Genomic DNA, 17,407 nt, shown 5'->3' with positions numbered 1-17,407 from the left:
GAGAAGGAATAGGAGGAAGAAGAAGAAGAAGAAGAGATGAAGAAGAGGAAGAAGAGGAGGAATAGGAAGAAGAAGAAGAAGAAGAAAAGAAGAGGAGGAATAGGAAGAAGAAGAGATGAAGAAGAAGAAGAAAAGAAGAGGAGGAATAGGAGGAAGAAGAAGAGATGAAGAAGAAGAAGAAGAAGAAGAAGAGATGAAGAAGAGGAAGAAGAGGAGGAATAGGAAGAAGAAGAAGAAAAAGAAAAGAAGAGGAGGAATAGGAAGAAGAAGAAGAAGAAGAGATGAAGAAGAAGAAGAAGAAGAAAAGAAGAGGAGGAATAGGAGGAAGAAGAAGAAGAGATAAGAAAAAGAAGAAGAAGAAGAAAAGCAGAGGAGAATAAGAGGAAGAAGAAGAAGAGATAAAGAAGAAGAGGAAGAAGAGGAGTAATAGGAAGAAGATGAAGAAATCGCTCTCTCCATCCGATTGAGACACACCTCCAATAAATAGCCCACACAGTACAGAATACAATTGTTTGTGTGTTTGCCCCCCCCCCCCGGTTGGTGTATTAAGGTCGAGAGACCAAACCTCGAGCTCTCCTAACTACAGTACGATATATTGATTGAACATCTGACTTGCGTTATATATTGTTCGTTGTGTTGCGAAACGCTCTGAAGAGGTTTTAAAAGGTGAATCAGGGAAGTGACGTCATTCCACCACCATGGCGGCTGTGGAGCCTCAGACTCTGCGGTCCTTGGCGCATCACGTTCGAACTGCGGCCGAACTGGACAAGAGAGATCCCGTCACGGCTTATTACTGCCGTGTGTTCGTCATGCAGACCGCCATGAAGATCGACTCGCGGAGTCCAGAGAGCCGCAAGTTCCTCGGAGGTTTGATGGACAACCTGGAGAAGGCCAAGAAGGAGCTGGCGGACCGGGAGGAGGTTCACGACGAGGTGGTCGGGCAATGTCACGTGGAGAATTACGCGCTTCAGTAAGACTGTCCTCCTTTATTGTTATTAAAGTCGGTTTCTCTCTCTAACCCCTCTCTTCGTAGGCTCTTTTCTATGAGCCTCCCCCTCCCCCTTCTCACAACCCCCCTTCCCCTTCTCGCAACCCCCCTCCCCCTTCTCGCAACCCCCCTTCCCCTTCTCGCAACCCCCCTTCCCCTTCTCGCAACCCCCCTCCCTTCTCGCAACCCCCTCCCCTTCTCGCAACCCCTCCCCTTCTCGCAACCCCCTCCCCTTCTCGCAACCCCCACCCCTTCTCGCAACCCCCACCCCCTTCTCGCAACCCCTCCCCCTTCTCGCAACCCCTCCCCTTCTCGCAACCCTCCCCCTTCTCGCAACCCCCTCCCCCTTCTCGCAACCCCTCCCCTTCTCGCAACCCCTCCCCCTTCTCGCAACCCCTCCCCCTTCTCGCAACACCCTCCCCCTTCTCGCAACCCCTCCCCTTCTCGCAACCCCTCCCCCTTCTCGCAACCCCTCCCCCTTCTCGCAACCCCTCCCCCTTCTCGCAACCCCTCCCCCTTCTCGCAACCCCTCCCCCTTCTCGCAACCCCTCCCCTTCTCGCAACCCTCCCCCTTCTCGCAACCCTCCCCCTTCTCGCAACCCTCCCCCTTCTCGCAACCCCTCCCCCTTCTCGCAACCCTCCCCCTTCTCGCAACCCCTCCCCCTTCTCGCAACCCTCCCCCTTCTCGCAACCCCTCCCCCTTCTCGCAACCCCTCCCCCTTCTCGCAACCCCTCCCCCTTCTCGCAACCCCTCCCCCTTCTCGCAACCCCTCCCCCTTCTCGCAACCCCTCCCCCTTCTCGCAACCCCTCCCCTTCTCGCAACCCTCCCCTTCTCGCAACCCTCCCCCTTCTCGCAACCCCTCCCCCTTCTCGCAACCCTCCCCCTTCTCGCAACCCCTCCCCCTTCTCGCAACCCCTCCCCTTCTCGCAACCCCTCCCCCTTCTCGCAACCCTCCCCTTCTCGCAACCCCTCCCCCTTCTCGCAACCCCTCCCCCTTCTCGCAACCCCTCCCCCTTCTCGCAACCCCTCCCCCTTCTCGCAACCCCCCCTTCTCGCAACCCCTCCCCCTTCTCGCAACCCACCACCCCCTTCTCACAACCCCCACTCTGTTTTATTAACTCGACCTTTCCTTACCCTCCCTCTCTCAACCCCCTCTTCTCACGTCCCCCCTCTTCTCACGTCCCCCTCCCTTCTCACGTCCCCCTCCCTTCTCACAGTCCCCCTCCCTTCTCACAATCCCCCTCTTCTCACAATCCCCCTCTAACAACCTCCTCCCACTTCTCACAACCCCCACCCCTCTGTTTTATTAACTTGACCTTTCCTTAACCCACACCCACTACCCCCTCCCTCTCCCCCTTCCCCTCCCCTCTCCTCCCTCTCCCCACCTCCCCCACCTCCGCCCTCCCCACCTCCCCCCACCTCCGCCCTCCCCACCTCCCCCTCTCCCCCTCTCAGAAATGCAACGCAACATTAAGATTTGCCAAGATTGATAACACGAGTGCGGGCCCGTACGTGCGTGCCAGTATGTGCAGCTTCGTTCCTTCGCTCTCGTAAATGACGACTGGATTGGGGCATTTTTTCAATTAGATCAGACCAACCGTATCATAAATGGCCATAACTTGGGAAACACCTGGGAAACATACTCAGGTCCCCAGCGTCAATTGTGACGTCATATAAAAAGAAGAATTGTGACTCCCCCACTCTCACCCCCCCCTCTCACCCCTTCACTCTCCCCTCTCTTGAATTGTGATGCACCCTCTCTCACTCCCCCTCTCTCACCTCCCCCCTCTCTCTCACCCCTCTCTTGAATTGTGATACCCCCCATCTCTCTCACCCCCATCTCTCTCACCCCCTCTCTCTCACCCCCTCTCTCTCACCCCCTCCCTCCTCTTCCCCCCTCTCTCTCACCCCCTCTCTCTGTAAATGTATTCACAAATGTCTACCAAGCACAACAATTAATTCAAACCTTGGGGGAAAAAAAACAGCTTTCAAACCCTTGGGGAAACAGCTGTTTCCTTTGGGAAAATTCAAACCTTGCGATTAATTAATAATTTGAACAATTAATTAAAACCTTGGGAAAAAAAACAGCTTTCAAACCTTGGGAAACAGCTGAAATGGATGAAGAACGATATCAAACCTTGAAAAGGCACATACTCAGGTCCCCAGCGTCGATTGTGACGTCATACCAAACGAAGAAGAATTGTGACAATCATGCAAAAAAAATAATAATAATAAATAAACGAATTGTGATGTCATTCGTGCCGTCATAGCACCGTGTCCTGTCATTGGTTGACGGACGTTATTGGTTGACAGACAATATATCGGTCGTTATTGGTTGACAGACATTGGTCATTGTATCACGTTATTCTTTTTTATTACTGCCAACTATTGTGCTATTATTATTATTAATATGCTGTTGTCATTATTCTGAGATATCTTTGGGGAAAAATGGCATGAAAATGTGGAACGACACTTCAGCTGCGATATATATATATATATATATATATATATATATATATATATATATATATATATATATATATATATATATATATATATATATATATATATATACACACACACACACCTTTCCAACACTGAAAAAAGCAATAAAATGGCCGTAACTTGGGAACCGCTCGTACGATTAATATCAAATCTTGTAAAGGCACATCTGTGGGTCCCCGGCAATATTCCTGGCAAGTTTCAATCAGATCGGACCGGCGGTTGTCGAGAAATGGCGGTCGCAGACAGACACACACACACACACACACACAGATTGCTGGAATTATAGATAGACTAGTGCATGCCCGTAGGTGCAAACAAAAAAAAAAAACTTTCAAACCGCATGCCAGAAACAACTCCACAGGCCGTTCCTTCACTCTCACGTGCCCGTACGTGCGTGGCCGTACATGCAAAAAAAATATAAAAAAAAACTTTCAAACTGCATGCCAGAAACAACAACCACACAGGCTGTTCCTTCACTCTCATAAACGACGACTGGATTGGGGCATTGTGTTTATCTATAAATGCGCATAAGAAATGTAGAAATTATTAGAATACAGTAAGTCATCACTATGCGGAAGTGGTGCGTGCCCATATGGAATGTTCACATGCAATCCACAAATTATCGCTTGCATTGATTTTGCCTTTTATCGCAAGGAAAAACACAAAGAGAAGAGGAAAGAGGAGAGAAAAAAAACGTGCAAAAAATAATTTACTTCCTGCTTCGGAGCATACCAGCTAACTCTGATGTTACCGAAATTTATGCACCGTCTAATCTGAAAACGATCATAACTTGGGGCATTGTGTTTATCTATAAATGCGCATAAATCGAGAAATTATTAGAATACACAGTCATCATTATCCGGAAGCCCGTACGTTGTAACCCGTAATGGGGAACGCGGCTGCCCGTAAAAAATAAAAAATTATAAATAAATATTCAAACCGCGTGCAACAAATACACAGGCCGTTTCTTCACTCTCGCGTGCCTGTACGTGGGTGGCGCGGAAGTTCGCATATCACAGTTACGATGACTCGCAATTTAGGTTTTAATGGCCAATTATTCAATTTGCGCCAACGTATTTTTCCTTTTCGCAATGTCCTCGCAAGGAAAAACAAAAAGAGAAGAGAAAAAAAAAATTTACTTCTTGGTTCGGAGCATACCAACACTCTGTTACCGAAATTTATGCACCGTCTCATATGAAAACGATCATAACTTGCAGCATAGTGTTTATCTATAAATGCGCATAAGAAATTGAGAAATTATTAGAATACACGGTCATCACTCTCCGGAAGTCCGTATGTTGTAACCTGTAATGGGGAACGCAGCTGAGCTTCCCTTCCCCATCGGCCCCGCCCACGCAACAACGTGTATTGTCATTTGTTTGGTAAATGAATGGCCTTAACTTGGGAAGCACTTGTCTGATTAATATCAAACCTTGAAAAGGCACATCCTCAGGTCCCCAGCAATATATCTGGCAAGTTTCAATTAGATCGGACCAGTGGTTGTCGAGAAACAGCGGACACACACACACACACACACACACACACACACACACACACACACACACACACACACACACACACACACACACACACACACACACACACACACACACACACTGCTGGAATTATAGATAGATGATGATCATATGAGTGACCTCACAAGCAACTTTGAAACAGGAGGTAGTCATTCGGCCCATTAAAGCCTGCGTTATTATTACCGACCTATGGTTTTTGTCCCTGCTCTATCCATGTTAAATTCTGAACATCACGCAAGGAAGCAGCAAGTACCTTTTTTAAAGTCGTCAATATTATTAGGACGGGGTTTGAACCACCGACCTCCCAGACTCAGAGCAGATGCTCTAACCATCACAGCACTGATTGAAAGACTTGTTCCATTTGTTAGATGAGCATCTAACTCCAGATCAGCAGAGTGATGCAGCTGCAGTCTGCCTCACTGTGGGATGGGGAACTGAATGACTGAGGGTTTTCCAGAGCATAGACAAGGGTCGTTGATGTATGCGAGGAAGACTTTGCCCATGACAGAGTTCCATCTTGTGTAAGTTGGGGAAGTCAGAAATGGAGGTATTGTTGTGGGGCCAGGTATCGGTGGCAAGCACGACTGCTCGAGGGATCAGTTGAGTCTGCTCCACCGAACACCCGGAATTTATGTCGAGACCCTCGGATAAGTCCGAAAGGCACCGGTCCCTTACAGGACCATGAGTCGCCAATATTTCGACCGCGTGGGGTAGGGTTAATTGCCAAACTTCAATATACCTAATTACCCATGCGGCAAAGCTATCGGGGAATTCACACCCTCGACAGACCTCGAGCGGAACGAGCCGTTACCGTGCCTGAACCGTGTGTAACCCAAGCGGATGGTTACCGAGGCCCGTCGGTCCAAATGAACAATTTACTGCCTCGCTATTTCTCAACACCGTGCGAAGCCAATGAAAGAAATGACAGGGAACGAGCTGGAACATTCAACAATGGGGAAATTTATTACAATAATAATCGGGGTGGGAAGCACGTAAGGGCAGAGTTATCCGAATACCAGGCAGGCAATATACAGTGAGCAAAAGCACTTATCAGTTCCACTTAAGAGACGGCCACAGACACACACCCAAAGAAATGGACCCCGTCGGGTCTTTATTGAAGGCTTCCAGCTCGAGGAAAGGTGAGCTGGAGACAGAGCCTGTGCTTGGACCTATCCGCCTCATGCGGTTTGACGATCTGGCTCAGTGGCGGGACTCAAACACGCAGCTTCCACGTGGCATCAAGGACGAAGGCACCAGGAGTGGAGCAGAATATGCCAGCACGATCGGCAAAAACAAGCGAGGGGGCGGCAAGACAGGCGAAGCAAATGATTCTCCTCAGGCTCCGAAGCCAACACGATCACGATTATGAATACTAACACGAACACCAACCCGAATACGAACCACCCTCCAAAGAGAGCCTGGTCTTTTTATCCACTCCCTGAGCGGGGCGGAGCCTCGGTGTCCGACGCTCTGTGCGCGCTTGGTTGGACATGGATCAGGTGTGGTGATGCGCTGTTCGCTCCTGATTGGACAGCAAGGGGAGCCTGGTAAAGCGTGAGTTCAGTGGATGAGTCGTGAATGGGAACACGCTGTAAAGCGTGAGTTCAATGGAGGAGTCGTGAATGGGAACGCGCTGGTTCAGTGGAGGAGTCGTGAATTGGAACATGCTGCAAAGCGCTAGTTCAGTGGAAGAGTCGTGAATGGGAACACGCTGTAAAGCGCTAGTTCAGTGGAGGAGTCGTGAATGGGAACGCGCTGGTTCAGTGGAGGAGTCGTGAATTGGAACACGCTGCAAAGCGCTAGTTCAGTGAAGGAGTCGTGAATGGGAACGCGCTGGTTCAGTGGAGGAGTCGTGAATTGGAACACGCTGCAAAGCGCTAGTTCAGTGAAGGAGTCGTGAATGGGAACGCGCTGCTTCAGTGGAGGAGTCGTGAATGGGAACACGCTGTAAAGCGCTAGTTCAGTGGAGGAGTCGTGAATGGGAACGCGCTGGTTCAGTGGAGGAGTCGTGAATTGGAACACGCTGTAAAGCGCTAGTTCAGTGGAGGAGTCGTGAATGGGAACATGCTGTAAAGCGCTGGTTCAGTGGAGGAGTCGTGAATTGGAACATGCTGTAAAGCGCTAGTTCAGTGGAGGAGTCGTGAATGGGAACACGCTGCAAAGCGCTAGTTCAGTGGAGGAGTCGTGAATGGGAACACGCTGTAAAGCGCTAGTTCAGTGGAGGAGTCGTGAATTGGAACACGCTGCAAAGCGCTAGTTCAGTGGAGGAGTCGTGAATGGGAACACGCTGTAAAGCGCTAGTTCAGTGGAGGAGTCGTGAATGGGAACACGCTGTAAAGCGCTAGTTCAGTGGAGGAGTCGTGAATGGGAACACGCTGTAAAGCGCTAGTTCAGTGGAGGAGTCGTGAATGGGAACACGCTGTAAAGCGCTAGTTCAGTGGAGGAGTCGCGAATGGGAACGCGCTGGTTCAGTGGAGGAGTCGTGAATGGGAACACGCTGTGAAGCGCTAGTTCAGTGGAGGAGTCGTGAATGGGAACGCGCTGGTTCAGTGGAGCAGTCGTGAATTGGAACACGCTGTAAAGCGCTAGTTCAGTGGAGGAGTCGTGAATGGGAACGCGCTGGTTCAGTGGAGGAGTCGTGAATTGGAACACGCTGTAAAGCGCTAGTTCAGTGGAGGAGTCGTGAATGGGAACGCGCTGGTTCAGTGGAGGAGTCGTGAATTGGAACACGCTGCAAAGCGCTAGTTCAGTGGAGGAGTCGTGAATGGGAACACGCTGTAAAGCGCTAGTTCAGTGGAGGAGTCGTGAATGGGAACGCACTGGTTCAGTGGAGGAGTCGTGAATTGGAACACGCTGTAAAGCGCTAGTTCAGTGGAGGAGTCGTGAATGGGAACGCGCTGGTTCAGTGGAGGAGTCGTGAATTGGAACACGCTGTAAAGCGCTAGTTCAGTGGAGGAGTCGTGAATGGGAACGCGCTGGTTCAGTGGAGGAGTCGTGAATTGGAACACGCTGCAAAGCGCTAGTTCAGTGGAGGAGTCGTGAATGGGAACACGCTGTAAATCGCTAGTTCAGTGGAGGAGTCGTGAATGGGAACGCACTGGTTCAGTGGAGGAGTCGTGAATTGGAACACGCTGCAAAGCGCTAGTTCATTGGAGGAGTCGTGAATTGGAACACGCTGTAAAGCGCTAGTTCAGTGGAGGAGTCGTGAATGGGAACACGCTGTAAAGCGCTAGTTCAGTGGAGGAGTCGTGAATGGGAACGCGCTGGTTCAGTGGAGGAGTCGTGAATTGGAACACACTGTAAAGCGCTAGTTCAGTGGAGGAGTCGTGAATGGGAACGCACTGGTTCAGTGGAGGAGTCGTGAATGGGAACACGCTGTAAAGCGCTAGTTCAGTGGAGGAGTCGTGAATGGGAACGCGCTGGTTCAGTGGAGGAGTCGTGAATTGGAACACGCTGTAAAGCGCTAGTTCAGTGGAGGAGTCGTGAATGGGAACGCGCTGGTTCAGTGGAGGAGTCGTGAATTGGAACACGCTGCAAAGCGCTACTTCAGTGGAGGAGTCGTGAATGGGAACACGCTGTAAAGCGCTAGTTCAGTGGAGGAGTCGTGAATGGGAACGCACTGGTTCAGTGGAGGAGTCGTGAATTGGAACACGCTGTAAAGCGCTAGTTCAGTGGAGGAGTCGTGAATTGGAACACGCTGTAAAGCGCTAGTTCAGTGGAGGAGTCGTGAATGGGAACACGCTGTAAAGCGCTAGTTCAGTGGAGGAGTCGTGAATGGGAACGCGCTGGTTCAGTGGAGGAGTCGTGAATTGGAACACACTGTAAAGCGCTAGTTCAGTGGAGGAGTCGTGAATGGGAACGCACTGGTTCAGTGGAGGAGTCGTAAATGGGAACACGCTGTAAAGCGCTGGTTCAGTGGAGGAGTCGTGAATGGGAACACGCTGTAAAGCGCTAGTTCAGTGGAGGAGTCGTGAATGGGAACGCGCTGGTTCAGTGGAGGAGTCGTGAATTGGAACACGCTGTAAAGCGCTGGTTCAGTGGAGGAGTCGTGAATGGGAACACGCTGTAAAGCGCTAGTTCAGTGGAGGAGTCGTGAATGGGAACGCGCTGGTTCAGTGGAGGAGTCGTAAATGGGAACACGCTGTAAAGCGCTGGTTCAGTGGAGGAGTCGTGAATTGGAACACACTGTAAAGCGCTAGTTCAGTGGAGGAGTCGTGAATGGGAACGCACTGGTTCAGTGGAGGAGTCGTAAATGGGAACACGCTGTAAAGCGCTGGTTCAGTGGAGGAGTCGTGAATGGGAACACGCTGTAAAGCGCTAGTTCAGTGGAGGAGTCGTGAATGGGAACGCGCTGGTTCAGTGGAGGAGTCGTGAATTGGAACACGCTGTAAAGCGCTGGTTCAGTGGAGGAGTCGTGAATTGGAACACGCTGTAAAGCGCTGGTTCAGTGGAGGAGTCGTGAATGGGAACGCGCTGGTTCAGTGGAGGAGTCGTGAATGGGAACGCGCTGGTTCAGTGGAGGAGTCGTGAATGGGAACGCGCTGGTTCAGTGGAGGAGTCGTGAATGGGAACGCGCTGGTTCAGTGGAGGAGTCGTGAATGGGAACGCGCTGGTTCAGTGGAGGAGTCGTGAATGGGAACACGCGAGTTCAGTGGAGTTGTTGTTGGTTTGTCAGATCTAAAGATTTAAAGACCTGATTGTAAAACAACTTTGCAGTGCACGTACACTTAATTACCCATTAAACAAGGGATGGGACTCTAACCAGAAACATTCTTACCGATATAACTGATCTTTAAGGACTCTGGCCTGTTGTGTGCGATGGCTTCCAGATTCGTAACAGCATCAAGGTGGCCTTGCACACCACAGGCAGAGCTTCAGAAGCACATCAGCATGCCAGATCGTTGACGACCCATGATGTAACCAGGGAGACTATCCTGACCTCTCGCTTAAGATTTGGAACGTCCGACTATTGCTAAAAGAGAAACGGTGCCGTGTCCAAGGCTGTGATGACGATTGAATCTGAACTGATGGTCAGAGATTGGGATGTTCAAAAACTGTAAAGATTTGACCCAGGAACCATTTCTTCCAAATATTTTATATTCCATTTATCAGACTGCCTCGTGCCCGTTCATCCAGCCTTTCGACAGTAATGCACATTATCATGTTTTACCGACCCCTGGTCTCTTCTCCCCTTGATGATCCCACCCCTGCCACCACCTTTCATGTCTTTCAGTGTGGATTTTTGCCCCATCACTTAGCTGCTCCATGAGCCTCTGTCTGCATTATAAAAAATATCTTCAGATATCCCTTTCATCCCATCCCCCCCCCCCCCCCGACGCTGTTCTGCACCATTCCACTCCCTCTTTCCATTCTCGTTTATTTTGCACATTCGTGTTCCAGTTATGAATAGATAATAATTTAATATGCAAAAACAAATGTTCGTTTCATTTGAAGTATTCTTTCAAACACCGCAGGATTTTTATTTATGCTGACAACGAGGATCGTGCAGGACGAGCAACACGTGCTGTTGTCCGGGCCTTCTACACAGCCAGTCTCCTCTTCGACGTCCTCTCCCTCTTTGGCGAATTGTCTGACGAGCTAATGGAAAAGCAGCGTTACGCCCGATGGAAGGCAACGTACATACACACATGCCTCAAGAACGGGGAGACTCCAATACCAGGCCCTCTGGCCGAGCACAAGGGCGACTCCAACCCGGCACCTTCCATCGGCTTCTTCGGCTCTGACGCCCACCCACAAACCCCAGGCTCTCATTTGGCCGATGGTAATATTGCGGATTTTCCACCACCACAACCTTCCTCCTCTTCTGATGCTTTTCCTCACCCCTCATCCTCTTCCACCACGCATCAACCAGATATTGCTGCTCCTCAGGCATCTCCTACCGCTCCGACTCCATCTATCCACAACTCTCTGGCCCCTTCCGGAGCTACCGCCGTGGTCCAAAGCTCCACCACGGTGAGCCTCACTCAAGAAAATAAAAACAGGGCCCAGCGTTTGGCCAAGTTTGCAGTGAGTGCAATCGAATATGACGACATGATCACAGCACAGGATAATTTGCAGCGAGCGCTTCGCCTGCTCACCACGGGCCAGGAATAACCTTCAAATACAAACTTGTTGTATTGAAATGAGCTTTAACTGTTTGTGGTTTACAAAAAAAAATTACTTATTCTACATCTTGTCGTTACATCCTGTTATAGATTTGTAATTTGCAAATGTACTATTACCATAGCATAGATAACGGCTGCCTGCTGAACAAATCGTCATTTGAGGCCACAATAAAGTGTTAAATTAACAGTTTGTCACATTCCAAAGTGAGGCGTGAACTCTCGTATTTGAAAGAGGAAACATCTGTTTACATGACATGCTGTTTTATGGTTATGTCTTCACCCGTTTGTCAGTCTGTCTGTGTGAGCTGGATATCTCAAAGTTGTGGACAGATTTGGATGAAAGCTTGTGGACAGGTTGTGTGCGACAGACAAATTTATTCGATTTTGGTAAATATCAGGATCATATAATTTTAAAAAATTTTTATTTTACAAGTAATTCTTAATCGGTGAGAGGTTTCATCAAAAACGGATTGACTCAAAAAGAGGTATTCATCAAAAACGAAATATCGCATGATATTTAAAACGGTTTTCGATGAGTTGTGACAAAACAGGGAAGACGAGTTGGTTAGGTGATGAGAAGAAGCCAATTCGATTCTAGTTCAGGTCCGGATGCAGATCGGGCCGACTCGTGGAATACAAAACGTAAACGATTCAGCCTGGCAGAGGTATGCACTCTACCGAGTGCCGTTCTCGTTTGCAGTGTAATAATTATGTTGCAGGAATTTTGGCTTGAGCTCGATGCTACTTTATGATTTTTTGCTTTGGTGGTGGGAAGAACAGGACTATAATCAAATGGTTTGAGATGAAGGGGAAACAGTTGCACAAGAATGTAGCTATGCACCACAGCACAAGGAGAGGAATTACAGGTATAAGGGGAACAGGATCTCAAAGTGTAGCAAAGGTTGAGTACAGAGAGATCATGGGATGTGGGGGCGCAGAGTTGAAATTCTGCAAGGAAGAGCCCGAGAGTTCACTTCAGAACCAGTTTGACAGGTGAGAGAAGTGGAGGATAAATAAGGTGGTTGTGAATTTTTGACATGGAGAGGATAAGGTTTTACCTTTGTGTTTAAAAAAGCCAAATAATATCCAGGATTTTGTTCGTGCTCCTTTGCCCAGTTGTTTGAACTGCAAGGTGCTCACTCCCCATGCTCTGGTCAAGCATATTGAGACTGAGCTTGGAAAGGCATGGAGTCATGGGAAAGGATGAAAAAGTAAATAATTTAATTGGGGACAGCTCATTTTGTGAAGGACAGCTCAAGGTTCGAAGCACAGAAAACTGTCCTTTGGTCACTTATTACAACGAGAGTTCATAGAACACCTTACCCCACGTCGTCATGAGAAACAAGGACATGGGCGGGGTCTGCGAGCACCAAATTTGATTGGTCGAGATTACGTAAAATGTTGTAATATTTTGTCTATATATAATTCACTTCAAATAAAAAACAATTTTAAAGGTTGCAGAAATTTTCTTTGGAAGTTTACCGCCATTGATGCAGCTTCTTTTACACCACCTTTTCGAACACGTTACATCAGTTCTTTGTGCCTGTTGTGTCCTTTATGACGTCCTTAAAAAAAAACAGGGAGTTTCCTGTTTGGAATGATTTTCAATTTTATTTGCCTGCCAGACGAGCAGACAGAATAAAATAATTATCTCGCTCCTCTGTGCATGTGCAATCGGGACGAATTTAGAGCCAAAGTTCTACCAAATTGGAGGTTAGTTTTCCGATTTGTAATCAAAATATAACATTCAATAAGAAGTTGTTCCTCATTCATAAGCTGATATTTGTAGACGGATAAAGTAAACCAATCGCTTCACCTCACTTTTCACTTTGCTTGCATGGGGGTAATAACCATAAATCAATTGGCATTAGCTATTTCAACACATCAGGCAAAATTAGGAAACTGTCTGCCTTGAAAAGTCATTTGAATTTGTTGTTGGGGGGTGGAATCTATGTACAAGTTCAAGCTTGTCTTGTCTTTTTTTTATGTCCAAGATCTTGGCTCGTAGAAGAATGAGGTGAAAGGGTACAAAAAGACAACATATTGATGGGGCAGCAGAGGTGGAGGCAACAAAGGAACAAACTAACAGAGAGATGATGAAAGGAAAGTTACCTTCAATTGAGGATGGGAGATGACATGAGATGGAGTTCTGCCAGCTTCCAGCTCTGGAGGGAGGAGTGGAATTGAATCACTTTGAGAAAGCAGGTCCTTAAATTGGAGAACAAAGGTGTGCAGTAAGCAGTTGAAGCAAAAGGTTTTTGGAGTTTAACCAGAAGGGAGTTACCGGAAGAATGCATGCGTTCTGCAGAGCCAGAGGGCTGAGAAAACATCAGGAACGAGAAGGGCACTCAGAGCGCATACCTCCACCCCGCATTGACTGATCCACGAAAACATATCGGGCCCAATACATTTTAAAAATATGTTTTATGTATCATTTTTGGCCCTATCTCTAAATGGAAAAGAATCACCTTATAAATTCTAGTAGTCGGATCTGGATTCGATTCTTCACCAAAATCTAATCAGTTCGTCCTTGTCACACAACGATCCTGTTAACAAAATTTCATCCGGATCCGTCCACAACTTTTTGAGATATCCTGCACAGACAGACGAACAAGAAGACGTGCAGAGCACGATACTTGCAAAATCCACCCCCTCTCCAAAGGTTGCCATGGATACATCAAATTGTCAATTTCATTAAGATTAAAATTGACAATCTTACAGCTCAGGTCAATTGGATGAAAATTGATTATTTTTCAGATTTAAATTGATGATTTTTGAAGTTTGAACTTGAGTTGACCTTTGAGTTTTTGCCCTCAAATAGTTGGTTTCCCAATTCACTGACTATGTAAATCTTGTTGAAATTTCAAGTCAATCGGATGAAAAATGACTGTTTTATAAATCTGACCTTTGACCTCAAAATCAATAGGCTTCTCAGTTGAGACAACCTCAACAACTTGGTGAAGTTTCGTGAAGATTGGTTTGAAATTGTGAACTGTAGGCGATTGATTAACAGGTAGAATACCAAAATCAACTGACCAATATACTGTACTTGTAAAATCTTTGATTTTGCAAGTAACAAACAGATAAGCACACAGGAGTGAAAACATAACGTCCTTCACCTTTGGTGTACGGAGGTAAATTATGGAAGGAGAGGCAGTAAAATGAAATTAAACGAGACAATTAGATGTTGCGACGTCGACCGTTATGTCTCCTCCAACATTTTACACACTTGTACCAAGTTTGATTCAAATCCGTTCAGCTGTTCAAGTATCACGTTTTTACCTGACCCTTGACCTCTGACCCTTGACCTCTTGATGCAGAAATCTTATCAGTTTATCGTTGCATCATAATATATACTTCTAAGTTTGGTCAAAATCCCATCACTGGTTCACAAGTTTGATCCCACAATCTAATCAATTCATCTTCACATCATTAAACATACTTGAACCAAGTTTGACTTTGATCCCTTAAGCCATCAAGTTATCGTGGTATTGAAAACCTATCACGGACGGACGGATAACCCAAAAGCGTGCCTCTGGTGACTTCGTCTGCAGAGGGAGAGAAAGGTCACCGAGCTATCTGTGATGCGAGATGAACACACATTGGCCTCATCATGGGAGATTCCAATAACGAGAGCTTTGGAATCCAGGAGAAAGGGAGGGAGATGTGATACTGGAGTGCCAGCCTGCAGCTGAGACGAGGACCCCATTGAGCTACAAACAAAGGCATTATAAAACAGACTACTTTTATTTTGAAATATGACAGCAGTTGTCCAGTCCACGGATGGCTTTGGAGGCTCGAGATGTGGTCGTTAAATATTTGCAAAGCTTTTGAAGCGTTTGATGCATTTTGAGCATCAGTTATCACAACTTAACATGGCTGAGAAGGGTTTGGTGTCAAGAAATCTCAAACTTCGGAACATAAGTATGAATAATTAATCTGTCATTGAATAATCACTAATTTTTTATTTTGTACACATCGTCGAGGCTCGTATGGGAGCTAACACACAACGCACAGCAAGGGGGGGGGGGCATGGGACAAGAGGGCCAGGAGAAGGAAGGACAAAACAGTGGGGAACAGGGACATGAAGAGATCTGTGGAAGGGAGAGGGATCGGGTGGGGAACACAGGGTATACAAGATGGACATTACAGGGACTTTCAGGAAGGAAAGCAAGGAATTTGAAGGAGGTGGATTAATGGGGGTCAAAAAGATTGAGGTTTTGTCTGGGGGAAGATAAGAGGTGGTGGTGAACAGCTGTTTTGAAGACCTGGAGGGAAGAATGGGATTTAACAGAGTGAGGGAGTTTATTCCAAAGGCGGGGAAAAAGAGGAATGAAAGAATGAAGGTGAGCAGTGAGCAGTGATTTTGGTAGTTTTAGCAGAAGGGGGTTGTTGGTGGACCTTGAGCGCCCTGCAGAAATATGGTGGGGACATATCACAGACAAAGCAGAGGGGGGCGAGACCGGAGAGGAGACGGTAGAAGACAGAAAGACCACCGACCTGCCTGTGGTGAGAGAGTGAGAGGCCCGAAGACTCAGCCTCACCGTGGGAAATACCAATGATACCAAATGCCTTGGTTTCCTCAATGTGAAGCCGAGAAAAGTGAGAGGCAGGAGCTCCAACCCAGAGGGGAGAGCAGTGCTCCATCAGGCTGTGGACAAAAGCTTTGTATGTAGTCAGGAGCTCAGGTGGGCTGAGGAAGGACTTTGCACGACAGAGGATTCCCAGTCGGTGATTGGCTTTGGAGGTGAGGTTTGAAATGTGACTTTCCCAGGAAAGATCATAGCAGATAGTGAGACCCAGAAGCTTGAATGAAAGGACTTCTTCCAGAGGATTGTTGAGAAAGTAGATGGGGGGGGGGCTCTAAACGGTCCTTTCGGAGAGACATTGTGAGTGTGAGATTTGTCCGGATTAAAAGATATGTTCCACGTGTTGGACCAGTTTGTGACTTTCCCAGATCTGCAGTGAGCGAAGAAGCTGCAGCATGCCGGTCTGAGGGATGACAGATGATACGGCAAAGGGTGGAGTCATCAGCAAAGAGATAATGGGGATTTTCCACGAATCAGAGATCACTGATAAAAAACAGAAAAAGAACAGGGCCCAGAATAATGCCTTGAACTCCAGCCTGGACAGGAAGAGGGGATGAGAGAACTCCATTGAGGACCACACTTTGGCTGTGACAGGAGAGGAAGTCTGCGAGCCATGAGTGGAGATGACCTTGGATACCATGGGAAACAAGTTTGGTGAGCAGGGCAGGGTGCTAGACCGTGTCAAAAGCACGTGATATGTCTCGGGATATGGATCTGATTTCATGTCTGGCATTGAGGACCTCCATCCATTGTTGGGAGAGCAGAAGCAGCATATCCAGGGTAGGGTGACCTGGTCTGAAACCAAATTGATGATTGGAAATCAAGCCATTGGAGAAGAGGAAGGATTTCATGTCTGAAGCAATGATGGATTCCATAACCTTGCTGATGATTGGGAGAAGGCTGATTGGTCTGTCGTTGCAGGGATCTGTTTTTTAACCTCCGCCATCGAAGATGGACGGAGGTTACTGTTTTCACCCGTTTGTTTGTTTGTTTGTTTGTGAACAGTATTACGGAAAAACTCCTGGACGGATTTTGACGAAACTCGGTGGGGGGATTAGGTATGGTCCAAGGATCATGCCATTAAATTTTGGACTTGGTCCAAAAAAAAATTCGATTTTATTTGAAAAATATTTGCATTTTTTTTGCATTTCTACCTGTTTTAAGTGATTTCCACCCCCCCCAAAAAAAATTTGTTCGAGAAAAAAAACATTTTTGCAACTTTTTTTCAAAAAAATTTCGATTTTTTTTTTTTGGCATTTCTTCATGCGCGTCGATCTAGTTTCGTTTATTCAATCGTGGTTCAGTCGAGTCTGATCCGTTTTGACCTACAATGAATCGGATATCAGGTTCACTTAAGTGACCCAGCAGTATTGGCGGTGGAGGTTTTGCACTCCACAGAGTGCTCCCCCTCTCGTTTGCACCTTTTTTGTGCAGGGCAGTAATGTTTGCTGATTTCCAAGCAGATGGCAGGTGACCTTGAGCAAATGAGAGGGTGAATAGAACAGAGAGAAGGTGAGTAAGAGCAGAGGAGCAGGTTTTTAGGACACGTGGGCTGATGCCGTCTGGACCGGTGGCAGAATCTGAGTCGAGGTTTGACAGCAAACTCTCCACTTTGTCATTAGAAAAGGACACAGGGTCCAGGGACAGTTGGGTGCGACTGGGC

At 47.5% G+C, this 17,407-nt stretch overlaps 1 protein-coding gene and 1 long non-coding RNA gene across 2 annotated transcripts; one reads left to right on the top strand and one right to left on the bottom strand.

Annotated features, from left to right (window-relative positions):
- The first annotated feature begins 550 nt into the window (after positions 1-550).
- Positions 551-11,359, top strand: VTA1 (vesicle trafficking 1). The gene is made up of 2 exons (XM_085858042.1): positions 551-970; positions 10,505-11,359. Exons 1-2 carry the CDS (start codon positions 699-701, stop codon positions 11,142-11,144), a joined length of 912 nt encoding a protein of 303 aa, XP_085714168.1. The 5' UTR covers positions 551-698; the 3' UTR covers positions 11,145-11,359.
- On the bottom strand, positions 5,970-16,927 carry LOC147011483 (uncharacterized). Its single transcript, XR_015051896.1, has 2 exons — positions 13,268-16,927; positions 5,970-6,255 (listed from the first exon to the last, which is right to left on the bottom strand). It is a non-coding gene; the product is annotated as an uncharacterized LOC147011483 (long non-coding RNA).
- Positions 16,928-17,407: the final 480 nt, after the last annotated feature.

The sequence above is a fragment of the Eptatretus burgeri genome, chromosome 15 (assembly GCF_056783735.1).
Source record: "Eptatretus burgeri isolate ZD-2024b chromosome 15, Ebu_testis_v1, whole genome shotgun sequence".
Taxonomy (NCBI): domain Eukaryota; kingdom Metazoa; phylum Chordata; class Myxini; order Myxiniformes; family Myxinidae; genus Eptatretus; species Eptatretus burgeri.
The sequence above is the reverse complement of the archived record's forward strand: the minus strand, read 5'-3'. Positions and strand labels throughout refer to the sequence as shown.